We start from the raw sequence: 27,271 nt of genomic DNA, 5'->3' as shown, positions 1-27,271 counted from the left end.
GCATGTGTGAGCAATATATCATTTAGTGACAACTTTTTGTAAAATTTTTATTTTTTTTTTGTCATTATTCAATCCCTTAGGACAAAAAAAATAAATATTCAATGGGCTCAACATACCCATCAGCAATTTCCTTGGGGTGTCTACTTTCCAAAATGGGGTCATTTGGGGGGGGGGGGGTTTGTACTGCCCTGCCATTTTAGCACCTCAAGAAATGAGATAGGCAGTCATAAATTAAAAGCTGTGTAAATTCCAGAAAATGTACTCTAGTTTGTAGACGCTATAACTTTTGCGCAAAAACCAAAAAATATACGCTTATTGACATTTTTTTTTTACTAAAGACATGTGGCTGATTAAATTTTGCCCTCAATGTATGACTAAAATTTAGTTTATTCGATTTTTCTTATAACAAAAAGAAGAAAATATTTTTTTTTTTCAAAATTTTTGCTCTTTTTCCATTTATATCGCAAAAAAAAAAAATCGCAGAGGCAATCAAATACCATCAAAAGAAAGCTCTATTTGTGGGAAGAAAAGGACGCAAATTTCGTTTGGGTGCAATATTGCATGACTGCGCAATTACCAGTTAAAGCAGCGCAGTGCGAAATTGGAAAAAGACCTCTGGTCCTTAGGGTGTTTATTGGTCCGGGGCTGAAGTGGTTAATACACCTCTCATCCAGGTTGAATAGGTGCAATCTCTTTCTGATTGTAGCTGCATGCATTTGACCCCAGGTTGCAACTGTTGATTACCCCTCAATTACATTTTGGAGTTCTCTGAGCCTTTTTTTTTAGTATTAAACAGTTAGCTCTTGGATTAAAATTGCAGAGACAAACAGTCCTTGTCAAATTAGCAGTTGTTTTAAATCTACACCACTTGAAGATTATTTTTTTTATAATGGAAGAGTTTATTATAACTTGACAATCTTTTTAAATCCCTTGCCAGACTCGTAGGCATCCACAAATTTCTTTCTGAAGGTCTTAGTCCTCATCCACACTGGCATTTAGCTTTTCTAAATAAAGGGAAAATTCATCTGGGAAGTATGCCAAACTTTTATATCCCTCAGATAGCTTTTTTCCTGCATTTATAGATTCCTGTTTTCAAGCAGGTTTAGCCATGTTTAGTTTTGTTTACACACATTTATCATATATACTCAAATATAAGCCGAGGCACCTAATTTTACCACAACAACTGGGAAAGCATATTGACTTGATTATAAACCTAGGGTGGGAAATGCAGCAGCTACTGGTAAACAATGCCCATCTGCAGCCTCACTGTGCCCATATGCAGCCTCACTCTGCCCATTTGCAGCCTCACTGTGCCCATCTGCAGCCCCACTCTGCCCATCTGCAGCCTCACTGTGCCCACCTGCACCTTTGATTACAAACAGTGGGTGTCTCCCATTGTGTCATGCAACTGCAGTCTTAACTGTTCGGCGGCCGTCCACTGTAACAAAGCCCTGCCTCCCCCTCGTCCGTGATAGACTGAACACTGATTCAGTTTCCCAGCATTGTAACAGTGTTCAGTTTTCCGTCTATCAAGGACGAGAAGGAGGCGGGGCTTGGATATAGTTGATGGTCGCCAAACAGTTAAGACTGAATAACACAGCAGGAGACCCTCACTCGAGTATAAGATGAGGGGGGCTTTTTCAGCATAAAAAAATGTGCTGAAAAAGTCAGCTTATACTCCAGTATATATGATATATGAGTCTAGCTGTGTCTTGATATGTAGATATTCGCCAGCACACCAAGGATCATCAATTTTGTCCAAACATTTTTTTAACCAAAAAAGATCACATCACAAGACAGTGTAGTGCAACATTTTGAAGCCATGCAGGATCCCTTCGTCAGATATATGATGATCACATGCCTGACGAAAGGGCTCCTGCATGGTTTCAAAACATTGCACTACACTGTCTTCTGATGTGATCTTTCTTGAATAAAATAATGTTTGGATGAAATTGATGATCCTTGGTGTGCTGGCGAATATCTTCATATTGCATAAGTTCCAGTATCCCGCTTGCGTTTGCTTCATCACCCAGTAGCCTAAAGAGCTTATTCCAGGAACGTGTACAATGTGAATATGGACTGTCTAGACTAAAGTCTCTAATCAGATCCCAGATGCACAAAACAAAATTTTCTTTAATTGCAGCTAAACTGACTGCACCTAAACTCAGGTAAATGTACAGTGTAAATGGCACTATTGAAAAATGATTACATTATTTCCATGTGTTTAGAAATGTCTTCTAATTGCATATAAAATACTTTTTTATTTAATTTCTTTTCTAAAAGCTTGCGGCAAACACATGATCTTCAAATGACTTATTATGCTTCAGAGGGTCTTCTTTGCAAAATGTGTCAATTTTTTGGGTGTTTCTCCTGTTCAGTCACTTATGGGCCTTAAAAAATGTGATAGATAGTCAGGAAATTAGATGAATTATGTATGTCTCCTGAAAGCCTGAAGATGCTGTTTGGATTTCTGGTCCCTCCATGCATCTAGGCAGAAAAAAAGTCTCGTACATGTGGTATCCCCATACTTAGTAGAAGAATATGTTTTGGTGTGTAATTCTAAGTATGCCTATGCCATGAGTAAGACATTACCTGTTAAAATGACAACTTTGTGAAATCAAATCAAACGTTATTTACTTTCTTAATTTTCAAAAAAATTGTGGCAAAAAAAATTACAACTTCAAAAAAACTCAAAATACTTTTTACTAAATGCACATGGCTAAGGACTAACGTCCAAAACACGTAGGCTGTTTTACAGCTCTGTATATGTATTTAATAAAGGAGTACTATTATGGATGCTGACCATCCATTTCCTTATTCTGGTATGTTGGAGGTGTCAGCAGCCTGAAGATCTGAGCACTGGGTGGAGCTTTTATGTGGGAAGGTTGCGGCACCTATACACTTGTTTTCCTTGGCTGATCTAATAAATGACTGCTCAAAAGTGTTAAAAAGTCAACGATTTTAATGGGGTATACTTACTTTTTCAGAGTGTATGTGTTGAATGCATGTATTGAACACACTGTATGCATTGAATTGCAATTAACATAATCTGTAATGTATGAACTGTATGATTATTTGAAGCTATTCACCATTATTCTCCAAGCCGTACTATAGTAACTGCATAATTTTCATAGGTCCTCCACGAAATATGACTTTAAGATGGGAAAATGAGACAATGGTCATTCAAAGTGTGTTGGAACCTTTTGGACAAACATTAAGTTATGATTGCTTTGATTTGGCTCTGCAGTTTAGAACAAGAAATACCACAGAATGGCAGGTAAGCATAATTTTTCATGGTTGGCTGTAATGATCAGTAGTTTGGTTTGCTGGACATTTGCTGAATCCAGTGCGAAATCCGTAAACCCTGACCATAGTACCCACATCCCACTGAAGTTTTAGGAGCTGAATCTTGTAATTTTTCTGGCTTTCTTTTAAGGCCAGTTTTCAAATTCTTGGGTAAAAAGGCATCAGGTAGCTGGGAACTGCCATGCAGGATATGCACCAATGCAGAAAGAAAACATATCAGTGGGCAGCTGATCTTTTAATACAGCTTAAGGGGCAACATTAAATATACACAATTCCTTTAAATAACATTCTCGGGGGATTCCTCAAACCTTCACATGAAGATGTAGACTGTACTCTTTTAAAACTGACATTTAAACAAAATATATTGATTGGCGCTAAATGACAGGTTATACTCATAATAGCTCCTTCACTTGTATGCGTACAATGATTATGTGACCATTGAAATATTTTCCTAATATTTGACTTAACCACTAGGGATCCGCGCCATAGCCGAATGACGGCTACAACGCGGACCTGCTTTGCCGGGACGACGTCTATTGACGTCGTTCCGTGCACGAGCGGCGCGCTCTGTGATCAGCGAGTCTATGAGACTTGCCTGATCACGGATCGAAGCAAGGGGTCGATCCTGACCCCTTAACACGTGATCAGATGTCAGCCAATGACAGCTGATCATGTGATCACAACAGAGCCGGTAATCGGCTGTCAGCGCGAGGAGGAAAAAAAAAGCCGATCACCAGCGGCCGTGAGAGGGACTTCAGTCCCAATCACGGCCAAGTCATCAGTGCCCACCTGCCCCCTGCCAGTGCAACATACATATAGTAAAAGTGCCACCCATCAGTACCACCCCTTAGTGCCCATAGTGCCACCCATTAGTGCCCCTAGTACCACCCATCAGTGCCCATAGTGCCACCTATCAGTGCCCACAGTGCCACCTATCAGTGCCCACAATCTGCCTCAACAACAGTGCTGCACCTCATATGCCACATATCCGTGCCCATCAGTGTCATCTACCAGTGCCCATCAGTGCCCAGCAGTGCCAACTATTAGAGCCACCTATCAGTGCCACCTATCAGTGCCCATCAGTCCCATCTATCAGTGGTACCTATCCGTGCCCATCCATGCCCATCCGTGCCACCCATCCGTGCCATCTTATCTGTGCCCATCTTTGCCCATCAGTGCTGCCTTATCTGTACCCATCAGTGCTGCCTTATCTGTGCCTATCAGTACCGCCTTATCTGTGCCTATCGGTGCCACCTTAACCGTGCCTATCAGTGCCCATCAGTGCAGCCTATCAGTGCCCACCAGTGCCGCCTCATCAGTGCATTTCAATGAAGGAGAAAAATGACCTGTTTGCAAAATTTTATAACAAACTATTAAACATGATTTTTTATTTTTTTTGCATCTTTTTTTGTTTGTTTAGCAAAAAATAAAGCTCTATTTGTGGGAATTTTTTTAAAAAAATGTCATTTGGGTACAGTGTTGTATGACCGCGCAATTGTCATTCAAAGTGCATCAGCGCTGAAAGCTAAAAATTGGTCTGGGCAGGAGGGGGGTTTAAGTGCCCAGTAAGCAAGTGGTTAAAAACCATCTCTTACTGTAGCTTCTGTGTAGTGCATGCTTTGTGTGTTATACACTCTGAATCTCTTTGTTGTTTGCTGGGTATGCTGTATTCACTGTGAATGCTGGGCCATGGTTCCGCAATCTCTATTGTGTACCCTTTAGGTTGTGTTCTGTGTATACTGTGTACTTCATATGCCGTGCAACCTATGTATGCTGTGCACACTTTATGCTGTGTATACTTTGTGTGCCCTGTGCTATGTATGTAGGCAGGTGCAGTTTATTTTCTCCATTGCAGGTGGTGCTCAACCACACCAGCTCTGCAGCTGGAGAGGAAGTTAGGAGGAACTTGTTTCCTCTATGGCTCCCTGGGTCACTGGGGAAGTGACATGGTTGGATGCTGATGCCCAATATGACTCTGGCAGCCATCTTGGGTCAGGCAAAGCCAATTAGAAGCCCTGGTTCCCAGTTTGGTGCACTTGATGGGAATGGGCAGTGCAGGGAAAGGTACCCTGTCTGTTAGGGATGGTACTAGCAGTAGGGAAAGGTTCCTGACGAGGAGGGAAAGCATAGGTTTGCATCTCTTCTGGACACAGTCCTGACTGGGTACAAATTAGCCAGGTCACATTCTGCCCCTTTCTACAGATGCTGTCATTCCAGCTAGAACCCACTCTGTTTATGTTACTATAACCGTGCGTGTACCTGGTTGAGCAGTCTTCCCACTGGGATTGTTGCAAAATGTTACTGCATTGCTTCAATACAAGTTTATTATTGCACTTGACTATTGATTGGGCCCTGGGCACAAATTTTCTTAGGGCCCCCTCCCCCCATGCAATTTCGCTCTCCTCCTTCTCTGAGACATACAATAAATAGCAGCTAGACTTAAAATCAGTTTACTGTATCGGATCAGTCAGGGATTGCGATTGGTTGCCAGAGGTTACAGCATATCATTACTGCTTAGTGACTGGTTGCTAGAGGTTACAGCACTCCTTAAGGCTCACTGATTAGTTGCACATGATTTCTGCTTGTTGATTGGCTGCTAGAGATTACTGTACAGTAATACTGCTCACTGGTTGCTATAGGTTACAGCACATCATCCCCTCAATGCAGGGGGGCATGATATACATATCAATGCTGCCTTTATTTACATATCAATGCCATTGGCCTCAGCTATTTACATATGCATGTCACTGCTATTTACATATCAATGCCGGTTATTTACATGTAAACACAGGGTCTGCAGGTGAGTCATCTGTACACAATTAGTATCAGCACTTCACACTGAGATATCAGGACACAGCACAGGACTAAAACCTCAATGGACAAGGGAATATAAACTGGGATAGTTGGCAAGTATGAGGCAGCCTCTTTGGGCCCCACAACAATGACAGGGCCCAGGGCAGCTGCCCCTTTTGCCCTGCCTTAAAGACTTCCCTGAACACATGGCTGTGTTAGCTGTTTGCTGTGAGAGTGCATACTCTCTGAGCTCTATGTTATGTGTGATCTGTATGCTGTGTTGAGCTGTGTATACTGCATGCTCTGTGTATTTTGTTTTCTATTTCGAGATGTGTGTGATTTGTACTGTATGCTGTGTTTTTAAACTTTGCTATTTGTGATTTGTGCTATGTATACTATGGGATTGATTTACTAAAGGCAAATAGATTATGCACTTTTCAAGTGCAGTTGCTCCAGAGCTTAACAAATGAAGTGAAGCCTCACTTTACAAATAATACCCAGTCACATGCAAGGAAAAAAAACAGCAGTTTTGTTTTCATGTGATTAGATGATGGAAGTCAGCAGAGCTTCCCTCATTTACTAAGCTCTGGAGCAACTTTGGGTTATTTACTGCAATGGTCACTTTCTTGAATTTAGCACTTTTTCGATCAATATAATTTTAACCACTTCAATACTGGGCACTTAAACACCTTCCTGCCCAGACCAATTTTGAGCTTTCAGCGCTGTCGCACTTTGAATGACAATTGCGCGGTCATGCTACACTGTACCCAAATGAAATTTTTATCATTTTTTTCCCACAAATAGAGCTTTCTTTTGGTGGTATTTGATCACCTCTGCGGTTTTTATTTTTTGCTAAACAAATAAAAAAATACCGAAAATTTTGAAAACAAAAATGTTTTTTTTTGTTTCAGTTTCAAAACTTTGTAAATAAGTAAATTTTCTCCTTCACTGATGGGCACTGATGGGGATACACTGATGGACAATGATAAGGCGGCACTGATGGGCACCGATGAGGTGGCACCAATGAAGTGGCACTGATGAGGTGGTATTGATGGACACTGATATGTGGCACTGATAGGCGGCACTGATGGGTAGCACTGATGGGTGACACGGATGGGTGACACGGATGGGCACTGATAGGTGGCACAAATTGGCACTGATAGCTGGCATGGATGGGCGGCATGGATGGGCGGCATGGATGGGCGGCATGGATGATCATGGGTAGTCGGCACCGGTGGGCATGAGTAGTCGGCACAGGTGGGCATGGGTAGGCGGCACAGGTGGGCATAGGTAGGTAGCACAGGTGGGCATGGATGGGCACTGATAGGTGGCATGGATGGGCAATGATAGGCGGCACGGATGGGAACTGATAGGCGGCATTGTATTATTATACTGTACTAATGGATGCCAATCAGTGCCAAGCAATAATGCATGCCAATCAGTGATGTCCATTGTGGGCACTGATTGGCATCCATTATGGGCACTGATTGGCATCCATTGTGGCACTGAGTGGAATCCCTGGTGGTCTAGGGTGGCATACCTTATCCTGACCATCCCTGGTGGTCTGGTGGCGTCCCTGGTGGTCCAGTGTGGGCATCCTTGGGGGGGCTGTGCTGATAATAGATCAGCACAGCCCCCCCCTGTCAGAGGAGCAGCCGATCGGCTCTCCTCTACTCGCGTCTGACAGACGTGAGTGAGGAAAAGCCGATCACCGGCTCTTCCTATTTACACTGTGATCAGCCGTGATTGGACACGGCTGATCACGTGGTAAAGAGTCTCCGTCGGAGACTCTTTACCGAGATCGTAGTTGCCGGGTGTCAGACTGACACCCCGCAACAACGATCGCCGCGATGCGCGCCCCCGGGGGTGCGCAGCGGCACATAATCCTGATCACGTCATATGACGTCCGATCAGGATTATGAAACCAATTTGCCACCGTCATTTTGTAATACGGCGGGCGGCAAGTGGTTAAGCACTTTCAGTACTTTTGCACATAGTGATTCATATGACGGCCTCCCATAACAACCGCTCTTGCGTGCCCCTGGGAGTGTGCAGCGATCGAGGCCGCGCTGTTTTGCTATGACATGGCACGACCCCGATCTGTGTAAAGAGCCTCGGCCCTGGCTCTTTAACCGTGTGATTGGCTGTGTCCAATCACAGCCGGCCACATGTAAACACAGAGATGCCGGTAATCGGCGCTCTTCACCTCACACTGACAAAGTGTGAGGGAAGCAGAGCCGATTAGCGGCAGCTTCTCACAGGGGACAGCTAGGTATGTAATCAGGGCACTGATCATCAGTGCCCTGATTACAATTAAGTGCCCACCAGTGCCAGCAATGCCACTGCCAGCCATCAGTGCCAACCAGTGCCCAAAATTGGCACCAGTCAGTGCCCACAAGTGCCAGTAAGCAGCAGTGAGGGCAGTCAGTGGTGGCTATCAGTGCTGCCCACCAATGCCCATCACTGCTGCCCATCAATGCTCATCACTGCTGCCCATCAATGTCACCCATCAATGCCCATCAGTGCTGCCCATCAATGCCGCCTATCAGTGCTCATCAATGCCACATATCACTGCGCCCTATCGGTCCCCATAAGTGCGGCATATTTGTGCCTCCTCATCACTGCCACCTAATCAGTGCCCATAAATGCCACCTCATCAGTGCCACATATCAGTCCAGTGTATCAGTGCCCATCAGTGCTGCCTCATCAGCGCCCATCAGTGAAGGAGAAAAATTTCTTATTTACAAAGTTTACTGACAAAAATTAAGAAAAACTTATTTTTTCCCATTCATTTATTTATTGGTCTTTTTTTAGGGAAAAATAAAAAAACAGGAGTGATTAAATACCACCAAAAGAAAGCTTTATTTATGTGAAGAAAATTATAAAAAATTCCCACTTTTACAGTGTAGCATGACCGCGCAATTGTCATTAAAATTGTGACAGCGCTGAAAAATGGCCTGGGCAGGAAGGGGGTGTAAGTGCCATGTATTGAGGTGGTTAATATGATTTTTTAAATACATTTTGCACATGAAATGTTATTTTTTTATTATTTTTCGTTGCAACCATGATACCAAAGTTTGATCTGGATGTGATCATTTAAAGGGGACAGCGCACCTTATTCGTTAAAAAGAAAATTAGCCTCAAAAATAGAAAACTACTGTAGCCACCACATTTAGAGACTGGTAAACTGCAAAATGTTACATTTTTGTTTTTGTGTTCCAATATATTGTAATTTCCAACATAGAATGACACCAGATTACACAGAGAAATGAACTCAAAGCTTTGGTAGTTTAGCAGGTTGGTGGTGATATTGGGGAAGGTAATTAGCAAGCGCGGTGGGTGATGGGCTCTCAGTAGAACCTACAATGCCATTGCCATGAATAGACAAGGTGATAGGTGCACTTTAATATTTGAATTTTAAAAAGTTTTATCTACATAACTGAGAAAAGTTTGGAAAAAATTGCACAACCTTATTTTGCAATGTACATTCACTTCATTTGAATATTCTTTTTATTATACTTAACAGAAAAAAACACCTGAAAGTTGCACTGCAAGTACCTTTTCAATTGAGTGTTCTTTTAGTAATGTAGATCTGGATGCAGAGAAATGCTATGAAATGCAAGCACAATTTCGAGGACTGCCATTCTGTTTGGGGTTCACCTCTGAAAGTCAGTGGAGCATTACTATGTTCATGAAGAACAACAGTCTGTATGGTAGGAATTGTTATAATTTAGTTTACACTTTTTGGAAAAGTTAAATTAATGATCAATAGTATTAAATTATAATTATTTGCATTTGATTTTTTTATAATCATTGTGATTTTTTTTGTTTTTTTTTTACTAGATGCATGTCCTGAAGTTGCCAGGAAAAAGCAACAGACAACAATGGAGATACAAAGACTTGTCGTAATTTTGTTTTCAACTCTTATGTCTGTGCTGTTTCTTTTAATAATATTCATTGGATGTTTTATGAAAAGGTAAATCATTTTCATTTGATGGGCTGAATGTTCAGTAATTTTATTTCATAAGGACCTTATGGCTTTTGTATGCCTTTGCTGCTATTTAGACATGTAAAGAAAAATTGACAGTTGTTTCAAACAGGTATAAAACCCCAAAACCAAAAATATAATATTGTAGCCTACCAATCATTGGGGGTGGAGGCTGCATTAATTTGATTTTTTTAGGCTTTTTCCCCCTGTTTTCATTGGTGATCTGGCCAGTAACACACCTCTTGTATTAGAGTGGCCACGATCTGGTTTAGATGTACTTGCAGATTTAAATACACTAACAAATTGAGGCCAAACTCCAGCTCACGTTTTATAAACAGTAATGCCTTGTACACACGGTCGGAAATTCCGATGGAAAATCCGATTGTGTGTGGGCTCTATCTGACTTTTTCTGCTGGAAAATTCTGACTGAAAAAATTTGAGCGCAGGATCTCAAATTTTCCGACAAAAAATCTGATCGGACTTTTTCCGATCATTTGCAGAGAATTGGACAAAGTGACATGCATGCTCAGATCAAATTATGAGACCAAAGCTTTTGGCTACTAGCCGCAACGTAGTCCCATCGTAACAAACTAACGTCACCACGTTCCCAATCATCAGATTTTCTGTCAACTTTGTACGACCGTGTGTATGCAACACCAGTTTAGGACAAAATCTGTTATAAAAAATCTGATGGATTTTGTGGTCGGAATGTCTGACCGTGTGAACAAGGCATAACAGCAAACTGTTTTTTTCCTTTTGGAATAAAGGTTTTACATAAATAAAAGATGATCATTAACCACTTAACGAACGGCCCATAGCCGAATGGCGGCTATTCTGCTCTCGCTCGCCCCCTGGGACGCGCACTTGAGAACATCCGTGACCGCCGGGTCCAAATGACGGAGCGATAACTTGTAAAAAACTCTCCCTCCCCTCTCTGTACCAATCGGTACAGTGTGAGCCCTTGTACACACGGTCGGAGAATCTGTCGGAATGAGTCTTTTTGGACCGGGTCGTCAGATAATCCGACTGTGTGTGGTATGCATCGGACTGATTCCGTCCGAATCTCCGTCCGACCCAATTTTCCAACATGTTGGAAAGATTTCCCGACCAACTGGGCCGGACGGACCTAATCCGATCATGTGTAGAGCATTTTCATCGGACCAAGTGCCACGCATGCTCACATTCAAATTCCGACACGGAAGCGCTCATTCAGGTAAAACTACTGCTCGTAAGCGATATAGCACATTCGTCACGCTGCAATGTTAAAAAATCATTCATCAAGCGCATTCTCTTGTTCTTTACAATGCTGAAAGAACCAACTTCTTTTGATGCTCATAGTCACACACACTTCTCCCGAACGGATTTCATTACTCTTTTTTAACCATTTCAGCAATACAATTTTAGTTTAAGTCACATCTACACAATGTTTTTTTTTTGGATGTTTTTTGGGGGGGGGGATTCCCTAAAAATCTCCTTTAACCACTTCCTGACCAGCGCACGACGATGTACGTCGACAGAATGGCACGGGCAGGCATATTGGCGTACATGTACGTCCAATCTTCAATGCCGCCCTGCCATCGGGAGTGTGCCGCCGTCGGCGCGCTCCCGCGCTGGTCGGGACCCCAGTGAGTCCGGTCGCGGGACCCGCGGACTCGATCGCCGCGGGCATACCCGCGATCGTCTCAGGGGACGGCTGAATGGAGGAAATGCCGTGTAAACAGCATTTCTCCATTCTGCCTAGCAACTAGTGACGCTGATCTCTGCTCCATGTGATTGGAGCAGAGATCAGTGTTCACTAAATGAAAGCCCAACCCAACCCAACAGTTAGTAACACACCCCTAGGAACACTTAACCCCTACACTGCCACCCACTGGTTAACCCTTTCACTGCCAGTGTCATTTACACAGGAATCACTGCATTTATATAGCAGTGATTACTGTATAAATGACAATGGTCCCAAAAATGTGTCAAAAATGTCCGATGGGTCCCCCACAATGTCGCAGTCACAATAAAAATCGCTGATCGCCACCATTACTAGTAAAAAAAAATAAAAACAAAAAATTATTAATAAAAATGCTATAAAACTATCCCTATTTTGTAAACGCTATAACTTTTGCGCAAACCAATCAATAATCGCTTATTGCGATTTTTTTTACCAAAAATATGTAGAAGAATACGTATCGGCCTAAACTGAGGGAAAAAAATGTTTTTTTATATATTTTTGGGGGATATTTATTATAACAAAAAGTAAAAAATAATGCGTTTTTTTCAAAATTGTCGCTCTATTTTTGTTTATAGCGCAAAAAATAAAAACCGCAGGGGTGATCAAATACCACCAAAAGAAAGCTCTATTTGTGGGAAAAAAAGGACGTCAATTTTGTTTGGGAGCCACGTCGCACGACGGCGCAATTGTCAGTTAAAGCGACGCAGTGCCGAATCGCAAAAAGTGGTCTGGTCTTTGACCAGCAAAATGGTCCGGTCTGAAAGAGGTTAAAGACACTGCTCATTTCTCCTTTTTTTTTACTTTTTATTTTTGGGTGTAAACTTACAACAACAACATTATTGTATTTTTTAGATTTTCTTTTTCTTTTTTAATCTACAGGAGGTTGTTTAGTGTTGGTACCCCTTGTTATTTATTTCACTTTGTATTTTGGAAATGTACCTGCCTGCTCACAAATAAACTCACATTACACAAGTATTTCATCAAACAAAAATAAAATTTTTTTTTTTTGCTCGAAAATAAAACTAGGAACGCAGCACTGGAGAAACTTCTTAACTTTGGTGCAGTCTTTGGCCCCCAGGGCAGACATGACTAAATGAGATATAAAAAAATTGGTGGCCTGAGGAGTAGATATCTCAGGGAGAGAAGTCCTAGAGAGCAGGAAATTCAGATGCCATTTCTGTCCCCAGGATGGTGATCTTGAAGAGGCTGCATCTTCTGGCACACCAGACTCATCCCAGGCCATCACTCTCTGGTCTTCCTTTGGGACTTCCCACCGGGCATCCTTCCAGGCTGTGGCTGGGCTCCTGTAGCTGGGACAGGAGGAGGAGGGCGTTGGTCGACCTCCTGGCTGCCACTTGCCACAGCCTCCCCCTGACTGAGGTCTTCCTGTGTATGAAAAGGGGACATAGTTTTAGTTTTTTGATCATCAATCACAACATTTTGTGCTCCTGGCTTTTGCTATTTGACTGTTACCAAATAGAACAGACTATCATTCTGACACCAGCATTTTTCTTTCCCATCCCAATCATTTTTGGTCACTACTGTCTATTGAGATGTAAACCACTTGGAGAAATCACAACTTACTGATCAATAAGAACATGTAGTTAACATCATTAAATGTAACACAAGAAATATTTTCAACAATGCAATACCTGTCTCAAGCTGGGCCCCACCACATGGTGCTGCCTGGAAGGCCCAGGTTGTACATCAGAAGCCTCAGCTGGGGGTGAAGGATGCCTTGGAGGAAGCCTGGAGAGTGGTGGCCTGAGTGGTGGCCTGGGTACCCCTTGGTCTACCAGAAAATGCAGCCTGTCAAAGTGCACCATCCTGGGGTAGTAAACAGCATCTGGATCTCCTGCTCTCAAGGACTCCAGGTGCTTCTTTCTCTCCCTGAAAAATGTAAACTTCATGGCCACAATTTTGCGATTCAGATATGTCATGTCTGCCGTGGGGACCCTGATCTGCACCAAAGCAAGCAGTTTCTCCAGTGCTGCGTTCCTCTTTGATCTGTCATAATAAAATTTGTTGTGGAACTGCCACAAGCAGGGCATCTCCATGTAGAGCTCGAGGAATAGCCCCATAAAGTTGGGATTGTTGAATGGGTCCATTTTGTCTGCAAGACACAACACAAGACAAACCCTCAAATACTAATAATGCAATTAAAATCCCTCCTAATCTTGTCCCAACAGCGGCCTAGATACAAGCAGTCTAGTCTAGTGAAGCACAAATTTAAAAATGTTACCTTCGTTTCGACGTTCGCCGCGTCCGTGACTCACACTCTCCTCCCAGATCGTACGGATGATACACATGTGTGGCGTTTTATATACAGTGCGTATGCGTGAAACTCCGCCTGCCCCTGACGTTCTTTCCAGACTATTCCCTGCCCCTTCATTTCCCACGCAGTGGGGAGAGCACATGGCGGAGAGAACGCAGGTGCGCAATAATAGTTCCACTAACGAGGAGGAGGGTGAGGAAAGCCCGGAGCCTGAAGCATCCCGATCCAGGAAGACAAGATTTAAGGCCTCAAATATGTATTTTGGAGAGATGTTGGAGATGCTCGACATATTGAACAGGACCGACTATGATGGGAAGTATGGACCTTACCCAAACCCAAATATCAGAAAGGCCAAGATCATGAAGAAAGTTGTGAAGAGTCTTCTGAAGAATTTTGGGGTACGCCGAACCAAGGATCAACTGAGAAAATGCTGGTCAGACCTGAAACTGAGGGAGCATGAGCAGTACCTAAGGATCAAGCGTGTTCTTAAAAAAAAGTAAGTAGTTGTCGTGTGTTCATATGATTATTGTTGCTTGCATACATGCTCCATGTGCTTTGATTTCATGTTGTGCATTTTAAAATGGCCACTTTCAAGGTCATGGTTTTGTTCGTTCGTATGAAACATCGTTCTGCAGGGAAGTATTCCAGCTTAACAAAGTGGCCCCAATAATGTTCTCACCTTGTAACTCGGCCCAAAAAAACAATTGTACAACACTTCCAAGCAATGTTTCATATTCCTATTTATGCCCTCTGTGTGCTAATTAATCTTTGTTTACATTCTCATAGGGGAGAGAAGACTCGGGAAGTATGAGAACACCAGGGACCATGAGGACACCAGGGACCACACCCCTCCCAAAGAAGGGCAACTTCCAAAAGAAGAAACAGAGGAGCAGGAGCAGGAGGAGGAGGAAGAAGGAGAGATCGTGGAGGTTGGCCAAATTGTCACAACAACAGGTGAGTGTCGGAGAACACAGTTTCCGGTAAGCTCATCAATGTATATCACCATATTTGGAGTACATGGTGTGTTTGTTTGTTTGTTTTCTAGGTGATGTGGAGGAAGATTCCCGTTTTACCAGTGAAAGTGCCCAGATCTTGATCGGGGAGATAATGGGGTGCAATAGGGATTTGGAAATTGTACAACAAAACATCAATGATGTTAAAAATAAAATGAAGAACATCATTGATGTTTTGGGGAGAGTGTGAAAATGAAAAAACTAGATAGGGTTTTATTTTATTATTTTTTTTAAAAAAAGGTGTATATTGCATAATTCAAAATTTGTTTTACATTTCTCTTTATTTTATATTTTAAGACATACATTTAATATTTACCATTCAAATTTCACCTCATTATAAAACATTGCCCATAAATAAAGAAACAAAAAAAAAATATATAATAATAAAACATTCAAAATCTTATCAATACTACCCCATCCAATCCCCTTCCCCCTTTCTTACATGAATTCCCACATTTTTCCCAAGGTATTCAATTCCTCCCATTTTTTCCAATATTTTGAGATCTGTTTCTCTACATATCCTTCTTGTCTAATTTGTTTTTCCATGAAACATACTTCGCTCATCTCATAATTCCACTCTATTATTGTTGGCGCCTCTTCTTTTTTACATTTACGTGCTATTACGGTTTTAGCCACTGTAGTCATTTGGTACAAAAATTCCATCTCTTTTTGTTTTAATTTTTCAAATGTATGGGAGAATAATACTGTCTTTATATCAAGATTTATTCTTATACCTGTCATCTTCTGATATATTTCTATTATCTTACCCCAAAATATTTTTATCTTCCAACAACTGTACCAAATATGCTCTAGAGTACCCTTTTCATTCTTACACCTCCAACAGAGTTCAGAGTTCTCTTTATTTATTCTATTCATAAGCACTGGGCTCCTATACCATCTTAATATCATTTTATAATTTTTTTCTTGATACTTAATAGCTATGGGTGTTTTATATATTCTTTCAAATATCTCTTCCCATTCTTTCTCTGTCAACTCCTGTCCCATTTCTTCCTCCCATTTTCTTATTCCTACTATTTTTTTAATATCCCCACCAGGGAGTAATACCGTAGGTTATATATCTTAGCTAATTTCTTATTTGTTTTGTCTTTATCTATTGCTATTTGTTCAAATATGGTTAATGGTCTATTAATCATTGTCTTTATTGGGTCAATAAATGCCCTCAGTTGCAAATACTGAAACCATTTATTTTTATATTCTTGCCCCAATTCCTGAAATGTTGGCACATTTCCATCACTCAGAATTTGTATTATCCATTCATGTTCTTCCATGTTCCATTTCAAAAAGGTATTATCCTTTAAAGCTGGTTTAAATTCGGAATTGGCAAATAATGGAGTCATAGGACCTATTAAGGAAGATAATTTTCTTTTTTTTATCATATCATCCCAGACAGGGGTGGACTGACCATTGGGCTACTCGGGCACTGCCCGAGGGCCCCATGCCACTAGGGGGCCCCATCAGGGTTGCCAGCCTCAGTAAAACCAGGGACAGTATGTAAATCCTGAGATTATAGCTGCCCCACCTCTCCAGTACCTTCTCAGCCAATAGAAACGTGTCTGTGTGTACTGTGTGTGTGAATGTATACTGTGTGTGTGTTTGTGTATACTATATGGCCCCATAATCTCTGATTGCCTGGGGGCCCCATAATCTCCTATTGCCCGGGGGCCCCATGGGTTGTCAGTCCGCCCCTGATCCCAGGTTTTTAAAGTTGTTTTTACAAATATAGGGATTTCCTTCTCCTCTGGTCTTAACTTAGGTTTTATCCATGGCTGATGTTTTATTTTAGCCCCCATAATTCAAAATTTGGAAGATGCAGTGTGTAAACATGTGCTATCTCACATCATGGGGGATCAATGTACATGTTTTGTGGAAAGTGTCTGAGATGAAGGGGTTGCAGCCCCAAAGCATGGACATTGATCCCCATGATGGGAGATAGCACATGTTGACACACTGTGTGCATCTTCCAAATTTGTATTTTTCAGGGGTCACACCCCATGTGATGAAGGCAATATCAGCCTTGAGTTTGTACATACTCATTTCTGATATTGTCTTCACTTTTCCAAGTTGAACTTTGTAAGTTCCTGTGTTCTGTATTTTACGGTTTGATACATGCCTGTTTACACAAAAAAACAAGTAAAAAATAAATATGATTAAACTGGGTTTTGGATACCCAAAATATCTTGGTTTGTTGTAAAAACCTTTACTAAACGCACATATGAATGTGCTTGTATTAAAAAGTTTAATTCTCAACAATGTGTGGCTTCCTTTTTCATTGGGATTAAAATGTATTTGTAGTGAAATTTTAGTTTGTGCTGAGAAGGAGTGTGATTTACTAAAGGCAACTCCACTTTGCACTCCAAGTGCAGTTTCAGGTGTACTTTTGCAGTGCACTTCTAGTGCATAGTGGATGTGCCTTTAGTAAAAAGCACCCACAGTGATGTGTAAATTTGGACAATCAATTTCCTGCCATGGTGCTGAAAATGAGCATGATTTAGATCAGTAATGCACTACGCATTAGTTAAGAAAAAGAAGGTGTGTGTGTAGCAGACCCACAACATAATAAGATTATCTGAAGAAGAGACTGTCCCCTCATCTTACTCTGAACTTAGTTTTGCACTGTTGCTGAAAAAGGCACAACTTGATGAAAAATGGCAAAGTGGGAGGCCACAGTCTGCCATTCCTGTGGCATTGAAGAACACTGTGTAGTGACACAAGAAAAAAAACTAGTAATTTTAAAAATCAACATTGCATGCAGATTAGACACCCACATTTTTGGACAAAATTAGTATAACATTTTTTAAAATGAGTATTTAAAGCCTAAAGTATAAGGTCCCCTTATGAGAGTCCTAACCCCCCCCCATCCCCCCCATCTGATGGGCCTTTGATAAAAAAGGAGGGGGATGTTTAGGAGAGGTAACCCTCTCCACTTGATTGAGAGCTGAATGCCTAAATAATGTGTGATACTTTGTGAAGCCCCTCCTTAGTTACACTATTGGCAGCCCACCGGACAGGTAAGAAGTGTCATAATAACAAAATGGAAGGACATTTTGACATTCTGCTATTACATAGCAAGAAAATTAATGTGTTAACAAAAATAAAACTAGCATTTGAAAGTATTGAGGCCCTTACACTACATGCTTTGGTGAATTGTTCCATAAATGTGATCATGAAAAAGGTATTTAGAGTGTGTATTGGGTTGGGTCAAGTCATCAGATAGAAGATCGCTATCAGCTGAGGTAACAGTTGGGGAGAGGGGGGTTCCTAATGAGTTTGGCACAACTTCAAAAAACAATAAAAAGGTCACTTTGCATGAATTGAAGCACGCACATCACATTTGTAGAGATTTTAGGGGGTGTTTAGGGGAAAGCAATACTATGGAGCTGCCAAAAGACATTATCAAGTGACTAGACGATAGTTTTAGAGGCCAAGAAGAGCATGGTGGGGAAGTTAGTGAGGCAAATCCGCATGAGGACAAAGGGACAGAGCATATGAATTAGAGCATATTGCAATGATGGTAATTAGGGAATGAGGAAAGAAATGCAAGACATTAGCAATCATGAAATACATAGAATGTGATGTTTAAGGTTAAAAATTAGCATAATATAGTCCTTCAGCAGGAGCTGAATGATGGCAGAACAGGTCTCTGGAATAATGATCCCCAGAGCCTGGGGGGAGATGCCTGTAGAGAACTTGAGGTCCTGAAGGTTCGTCTACGTACTCATCGTACAGTTTGTGCTGTGCAGGGGTTCTTACTTTGACTTTGACACAAGCCCTTTGGCTTGTGTCAAAGTCAAAGTAAGAACCCCTGCACAGCACAAACTGTACGATGAGTACGTAGACGAAACATGTTTGGAAAACGGTCGGGTGGTCAGAACGGACACCAGAAAGCAACGCTAAACAGCAAGGCCTGAAAGGACGACCTGAATAGCAGAAGCAAGCAGACAATAAAAAATGCCTTTCAAAGCGTACTATACCAAGATAGAGTCCACAATGAGAAGCAAATACTTAATGATTGCACGCACTGATTATCAGATATGCAAAGACAAGCACAAACTGAAGAGTAGTAGCGATCTGAATCACTAATCTGAAAAGCGCGGATCGTCTTTCACCAAACTTCTACTAAAACACGAGATCAGCAGAAGGAGCCCAAAGGGTGCCGGACGTGGTGCTGAACTTCCTTTTTCTAGTCCCGCCGTACACGGCTTACGTCACCGCGTTCTTGGCAACCGCGAAATCAGACAACTTGGCCCGTCCGTGTGTATGCAACAGTTTCGGACACAATCCGTCGGACTAAATCCGACGGGCAAAATCCGACGGATTTGGTTGCCAAAATCTCCGACCACGTGTACGTGGGCTGAGAGGGGAGAGATCGGTGACAGCAGCGCTGAGGGCCAGATCTGTAGGGCCCACAGCAATACCCAGCAATACCCTGCCAATACTCTGCAATACCCAGCAATGCCCTGCCAATACTCTGCAATACCCAACAATTCCCTGCCAATGCTCTGCAATACCCAGCAATACCCTGGCAATACTCTGCAATACCCAGCAATGCCCTGCCAATACTCTGCAATACCCAGCAATACCCTGCCAATACTCTGCAATGCCCTTCCAATACTCTGCAATACCCAGCAATACCCTGCCAATACTCTGCAATACCCAGCAATACTTTGCAATACCCTGTAATACCCTGCCAATACTCTGCCATAAACTGCCATACCCAGCAATACCTTGCCATACCCAGAAATATCCAGCCATACTCTGCAATACCCAGCCATACCCAGCAATACTCTGAAATACCATTCAATACTCTGCAATACCCTGACAACATTCTGCAATACCCTGCCAATACTCTGCAGTACCCTACCAATAATCTACAATGCCCTGCCAATATACTGCAACACCCTGCCAATACTGTACACTGTAATACCCAGCAATACTCTGCAATACCCTGCAATACCCTGCCAGTACTCTGCCATAAACTGCCATACCCAGCAATACCCTGCCATACCCAGCAATATCCAGCCATGCTCTGCAATACCCAACCATACCCAGCAATAAGGAGCCATACTCTGCAATACCCAGCCATACTCTGCAATACCCAGCCATACTCTGCAACAGGGCCACCGATAAGCCAGTACAACCTGCCCTGTTGTACCGGGCCCGGCCAGAAGGGTGGACCCGTGCAGCTTTACACAGTTCAGCTCAGTTCAGTTCAGATCATTTTCCGTTTTGTTTAGTGCAATGTATTGGAGGTAGGCGGATGTAAATGGACACAAGTCTGTTTACATTCATCACTCTATAGTGAAGCAAATGGAGGGTCAGATCAGGTCCGCCTATAGATATTAAAGAGGTCAGTTTTCATCTGAAATAATCAAATTTATAACAGGCTGGCGAAAGAAAGGTGGGGTCTGGGGCAGAGCCAGGGGTAGGGTTGAGGTAGGGTGTAGGCGGCCCCATGATTTATATCAGCAGTCCTGGTCATTAGGTATGAGCTTGGTGTTCGGGTCGAACGCATGTTCGAATCGAACACCGACTGTTCGGCAGTTCGGCAAAGCCACAACTCTGTGGGCTGTTTGCACCATATTTGTGTGGCGCTCACGGCCCACAATGCACTGCACCATTGCAGTACATTGCTGGCTCATGATTGGCCAAGCATGCACTGTGAGCCCGCATGCTTGGCCAATCACATCGCCGGCAGCAAGGAGAGCCATAATTGGCCACAGGCAGCATGCCTGTGGCCAATTATAGCTCAGGGGGTTTAGTACACGCCCCACACTATATAAGGTCGCCAGCGCGGCGGCCTTTTGTAGTGTGTTGCGGCGTGCAGGGAGAGAGCAGTGTGTTCTTTTCTTGTGAATCTGCAGGAGTTAAAGTGGGTGTTGTGTGCCTCCAGCACAGTATACACCTGAAGATACCCCTTATTGCTGGTGTTCTGTAATACAGGCATCTGCAGGAGTTAAAGGGGGTGTTGTGTGCCTCCAGCACAGTATACACCTGAAGATACCCCTTATTGCTGGTGTTCTGTAATACAGGCATCTTCAGCATTTACAGTGGGTGTTGTGTGCCTCCAGCACAATATACACCTGAAGCTACCCTTTATTACTGGTGTTCTGTAATACAGGCATTGACAGGAGTTAAAGTGGGTGTTGTGTGCCTCCAGCACAGTATACACCTGAAGATACCCTTTATTAATAGTGTTCTGTAATACAGGCAACTGCATGAGTTAAAGTGGGTGTTGTGTGCCTCCAGCACAGTATACACCTGAAGATACCCCTTATTGCTAGTGTTTTGTAATGCAGGCATCTGCAGGAGTTAAAGTGGGTGTTGTGTGCCTCCAGCACAGTATACACCTGAAGATACCCCTTATTGCTGGTGTTCTGTAATACAGGCATCTGCAGGAGTTAAAGTGGGTGTTGTGTGCCTCCAGCACAATATACACCTGAAGCTACCCTTTATTACAGGTGTTCTGTAATACAGGCATCTGCAACGGATAAATTGGGTGTTGTGTGCCTCCAGCACAATATACACCCGAAGCTACCCTTTATTACTGGTGTTCTGTAATACAGGCATCTGCAGGAGTTAAAGTGGGTGGTGTGTGCCTCCAGCACAGTATACACCTGAAGATACCCCTTATTGCTGGTGTTCTGTAATACAGGCATCTGCAGCAGTTAAATTGGGTGATGTGTGCCTCCAGCACAATATACACCTGAAGCTACCCTTTATTACTGGTGTTCTGTAATACTGCAGCAGTTAAATTGGGTGTTGTGTGCCTCCAGCACAATATACACCCAAAGCTACCCTTTATTACTGGTGTTCTGTAATACAGGCATCTGCAGGAGTTAAAGTGGGTGTTGTGTGTCTCCAGCACAATATACACCTGAAGCTACCCTTTATTACTGGTGTTCTGTAGTCCAGGCATCTGCAGCACTTACAGTGGGTGTTGTGTGCCTCCAGCACAATATACACCTGAAGCTACCCTTTATTACTGGTGTTCTGTAATACAGGCATCTGCAGGAGTTAAAGTGGGTGTTGTGTGCCTCCAGCACAGTATACACTTGAAGATACCCCTTATTGCTGGTGTTCTGTAATACAGGCATCTGCAGGAGTTAAAGTGGGTGTTGTGTGTCTCCAGCACAATATACACCTGAAGCTACCCTTTATTACTGGTGTTCTGTAGTCCAGGCATCTGCAGCACTTACAGTGGGTGTTGTGTGCCTCCAGCACAGTATACACCTGAAGCTACCCTTTATTACTGGTGTTCTGTAATACAGGCATCTGCAGGAGTTAAAGTGGACGTTGTGTGTCTCCAGCACAATATACACCTGAAGCTACCCTTTATTACTGGTGTTCTGTAATACAGGCATCTGCAGCACTTACAGTGGGTGTTGTGTGCCTCCAGCACAATATACACCTGAAGTTACCGTATTACTGGTGTTCTGTCGAGGCCAACAAGAAGAGGCAGACAGTCACGAGCCAATAAAAGAGGTCAAACGGGCTCTGTGTCTAGAGACAACAGTGCTGGTCGTGGACGCGGTGCATCATCATCAGCACGTGGCCATGGGACACGCTTGTCCTTATTTTCGGCAGCTGGGCGTGTTGAGTCGCATCATGCTGAATACTTGGTAGAGTGGATGACCAAGCCCTCCTCATCCTCTCTCACCCAGGCTCAGGGTGCTAGCAAAGCAGCTTCCAACGTGTCCTCTTCCTTCGTTTCAATGTCATCAGCCACTCCTTCCCTAGACCCACCATGTCCTCCTGAAGAGTCCCCCGAACTGTTTGAGCACAGTGTTGGGTGCATGCTCCAGGAGGATGCCCAGCGTTTTGAAGGCTCTGATGATGATACCCAGCTAGAGGAAGGAGGTAGCATGAGCGCAGAGAGAGGGGATGCTCAAGAAGGACAGCAATCTGGCAGTCATATTCCACCAGCTGCAGCATACTGCCAGGTTTGCTCCAGTGAGGAAGAGGGAGGGGATGATGAGGTCACTGACTCCACGTGGGTGCCTGATAGGAGAAAGGAAGAGGAGGAGGCACATCTCCAACGAGGCAGGATGCCCTCCGGGGGCCAGCTTAGGGGCAGCACACTGACTAAATCACACTGCAGAGCTCCGCCTGTGCAGGGCGCTGCCTCTGCACGTTATTCCAACATGTCTCGTGTGGCCAAAACATCAGCCGCTTGGGCACCACATGCTTGACCAGACATATGTTGACCTGCCATGCAGCTCGTTGGCAAGCGTACCTTAAAATGGAGGGCCACCCTGAAAAAAAAAATATAAAAAATTACAAAAAAATCTAAAAAAAAAAAAAAAGAAAAAAAAATAGTTTTTTTACTTACCAGAAATGCCTGTTGCTAGGCACATAATCCTAATCTTCCTCTTCCTCCTCCGCGGAGATCTTCTTTCTTCTCTCCTCGTCGCGTTGTCTATAGGGTAATAGGTCGTGCTGTGTTCTGGGAACTGTGTGTTCCAGAACACAGCGCGTCCCATTCACAAAGCGCTGCACATGCGCAGTAGGAAACGGGCAGTGAAGCCGTAAGGCTCCACTGCCCGTTTCCCTTAGAAGGAATGGCGGCGCCGGGACCCGAGAGCCGAGGGATGGGTCGGCCTCGGGCGGCCGACATCGCGGGCGCCCTGTACAGGTAAGTGTGCTTATTAAGTCAGCAGCTGCAGTGTTTGCAGCTGCTGACTTTTAATTATTATTTTTTTTAAACGGCCCTCCTCTTTAAAGACCCACACCAAAGAATAAAGCGGACCTCTCCTTGCTCCTCATCAGCTAGGATCTCTAACCCCACTAGACCCAGGGCCGCTGATAGGCCAGTACATCTGGCCCTGCTGTACCGGGCCTGACCAGCAGGGGGGCCCGGGCAACCTAACTGCCAAAAATTGTGTATATAAAAAAAAAAAAAAAAAAAAAAAAAAGTTCCTCCTCCACGATCATGGAACATCCAGCCATAATCCCCTCTACCTCCAGCACACCATCCACCCCCCACCCCGTCGGTACAGTTTTTTTTTTTTTTTTTCAATATGTGTTATACGCTATGTGTATGCGGCTGCCTGTAGTGGGGGGGGACTCTCTTCTTTTTCGGGCGCGGAGGAATACATCTTCTGCACCCGCTCCGCACATCGCACACCGCACACAGCATTAACATAGAAAGGTTATGCTGCGGAGTGATATGCCCAATCCTCTCTCTCTCTACACATGACTAACCAGAAGCAGAGAGAGCAGGGGCCGGGCGATCTTGAAGTTGGGGACAAGGTGAGGTGTGTATTTTTGTCATACTTATAATGATTACAATCCTTTATTTTAAAAATCTTAAGCAATTTTGTACCCCCCAGCAGTGCCATCCGCCCCCCGCCCCTGTACAGGTAAGTGTGCTTATTAAGTCAGCAGCTGCAGTGTTTGCAGCTGCTGACTTTTAATTATTATTTTTTTTAAACGGCCCTCCTCTTTAAAGACCCACACCAAAGAACAAAGCGGACCTCTCCTTGCTCCTCATCAGCTAGGATCTCTAACCCCACTAGACCCAGGGCCGCTGATAGGCCAGTACATCTGGCCCTGCTGTACCGGGCCTGACCAGCAGGGGGGCCCGGGCAACCTAACTGCCAAAAATTGTGTATATAAAAAAAAAAAAAAAAAAAAAAAAGTTCCTCCTCCACGATCATGGAACATCCAGCCATAATCCCCTCTACCTCCAGCACACCATCCACCCCCCACCCCGTCGGTACAGTTTTTTTTTTTTTTTTTCAATATGTGTTATACGCTATGTGTATGCGGCTGCCTGTAGTGGGGGGGGACTCTCTTCTTTTTCGGGCGCGGAGGAATACATCTTCTGCACCCGCTCCGCACATCGCACACCGCACACAGCATTAACATAGAAAGGTTATGCTGCGGAGTGATATGCCCAATCCTCTCTCTCTCTACACATGACTAACCAGAAGCAGAGAGAGCAGGGGCCGGGCGATCTTGAAGTTGGGGACAAGGTGAGGTGTGTATTTTTGTCATACTTATAATGATTACAATCCTTTATTTTAAAAATCTTAAGCAATTTTGTACCCCCCAGCAGTGCCATCCGCCCCCAGCAGTGCCATCTGCCCCAGTGCCATCCGCCCCAGTGCCATCTGCCCCAGTGCCATCCGCCCCAGTGCCATCCACCCCAGTGCCATCCGCCCCAGTGCCATCCACCCCAGTGCCATCCACCCCAGTGCTACCTGCCCCAGTGCCATCCACCCCAGTGCTACCTGCCCCAGTGCCATCCACCCCAGTGCTACCTGCCCCCAGTGCCATCCACCCCAGTGCTACCTGTCAGTGCCACCTGTCGTCAGTGCCACCTGTCGTCAGTGCCACGTGTCATCAGTGCCACGTGTCATCAGTGCCACGTATCAGTGCCATTTGTCATCAGTGCCACCTGTCAGTGTCACGTGCCATCTGTTGTCAGTGTCACGTGTCATCAATGCCACTTATCAGTGCCATCTGTCATCAGTGTCACGCGTCATCGGTGCCATGTATTAGTGCCATCTGTCATCGGTGGCACGTATTAGTGCCACGTATTAGTGCCATCTGTCATCAGTGCCACGTATTAGTGCCACGTGTCTTCAGTGCCACGTATTAGTGCTACGTGTCATCAGTGCCACGTATTAGTGCCACGTGTCATCAGTGCCACATATTAGTGCCATCTGTCATCAGTGCCACCTGTCATCAGTGCCACGTATAAGTGTCATCATTGCCACGTATCAGTGCCATCTGTCATCAGTGTCACGTGTCATTGTCCTGGTGCTTCAAAAGTGTAATAAATAGTCAACAAGTTAGATGTGTAATTTATGTTCCTAGAACACATGATGGCGCTACCCTAATTTTTTTAAATTACCATTTTATTTATTCATTAAGGGTTTGTATTACATATAGATATTAATGTCTGTTCTCATCTGAAAACAGAATTTTTTTTTGGGATAATCAGACCTATAACTGACTGGAGAAAAACAAATATCACTTGTAGACAAACCTACACTTTGTTTCAAGGCGGGGTCTGGGGAGGGGCAATGGGTGGGACCAGGGGTGGGGCTGGAGGAGGGACTAGGGGCGGGGCCAGGGTGGAGCTGAAGGGGGCCCCGTCAGGTAGGCTGTACGGGGCCCCATGATTTCTATCAGCGGCCCTGACTAGACCTTTAGTCTTCTCTGAAACCTGCACTGAGAGGAATGAAGGTGTAGAATTAGGTGTGTCACAGCCAAGTACTTGCGAGCACTCTGCTAGCAGTACACTGACGTCCAATTGTAGCAGGCAAATTTCCCTGCCCCAGCTGCTGGACCGTCGAAAGAAGTTGAATCCCAGCCATCCATATGCCCAACGGTTGAATGCTAGCACTTCAACTGCTCCTTTTTCAGTTGGTAGACTCGGCCCCTTTCCGTGAGTTTGTGCAATGTGCGGTTTCTCAGTGGCAGGTCCTCAAAAGCCAGAATTAGGTGTGTCACAGCCAAGTGCTTGCGGGCACTCTGCTAGCAGTACACCCATGTCCGATTATAGCAGGCAAATTTCATTGCCCCAGCTGTTGGACCATTGAAAGATGTTCACTCCCAGCCATCCACATGCCCCAAACACCCCGTCACGACAAGCTTACGCACACGTGAGTAGCGCCCACATATGAAAACGGTGGTCAAACCACACATGTGAGGTATCGCCGCGATCGGTAGAGTAAGAGCAATAATTCTAGCCCTAGACCTCCTCTGTATCGCAAAAAATGCAACCTGTAGAATTTTTTAAATGTCGCTTATGGAGATTTTTGAGGCTAAAAGTTTGACGCCATTCCACGAGTGGGCGCAATTTTGAAGCGTGACATGTTCGGTATCAATTTACTCGGCGTACCATTATCTTTCACAATCTAAAAAAAATTGGGCTAATTTTACTGTTGTCTTATTTTTTTATTCAAAAAAGTGAATTTTTTCCAAAAAAAGTGCGCTTGTAAGACCGCTGCGCAAATACAGTGTGAAAAAAAGTATTTCAATGACCGCCATTTTATTCTCTAGGGTGTTAGAAAAAAAAACAATATAAAATGTTTGGGGGTTCTAAGTAATTTTCTAGCAAAAAAAACTGTTTTAAACATGTAAACACCAAATCTGAAAAAGAGGCCTGGTCCTTAAGTGGTTAATAGACGTACAAGACCCAA

The 27,271-nt window shown here is 43.8% G+C and overlaps 1 protein-coding gene across 1 annotated transcript in view; it reads left to right on the top strand.

Annotated features, from left to right (window-relative positions):
- The window catches only part of LOC143983303 (cytokine receptor-like factor 2), a 59,407-nt gene that overhangs the window by 16,333 nt on the left and 15,803 nt on the right, over positions 1–27,271 (top strand). Inside the window, exons 2-4 of the mRNA XM_077482828.1 lie at positions 3,135–3,277; positions 9,626–9,812; positions 9,943–10,075. Coding sequence (XP_077338954.1) covers positions 3,135–3,277; positions 9,626–9,812; positions 9,943–10,075 — 463 coding nt within the window. The remainder of the gene's footprint in view (positions 1–3,134; positions 3,278–9,625; positions 9,813–9,942; positions 10,076–27,271) is intronic.

This window comes from Lithobates pipiens, unplaced genomic scaffold (assembly GCF_037356315.1).
Source record: "Lithobates pipiens isolate NorthernLeopardFrog02 unplaced genomic scaffold, aLitPip1_a1.2 Scaffold_16, whole genome shotgun sequence".
Lineage (NCBI taxonomy): Eukaryota > Metazoa > Chordata > Amphibia > Anura > Ranidae > Lithobates > Lithobates pipiens.
This window is presented reverse-complemented; position numbering and strand designations above follow the sequence as displayed.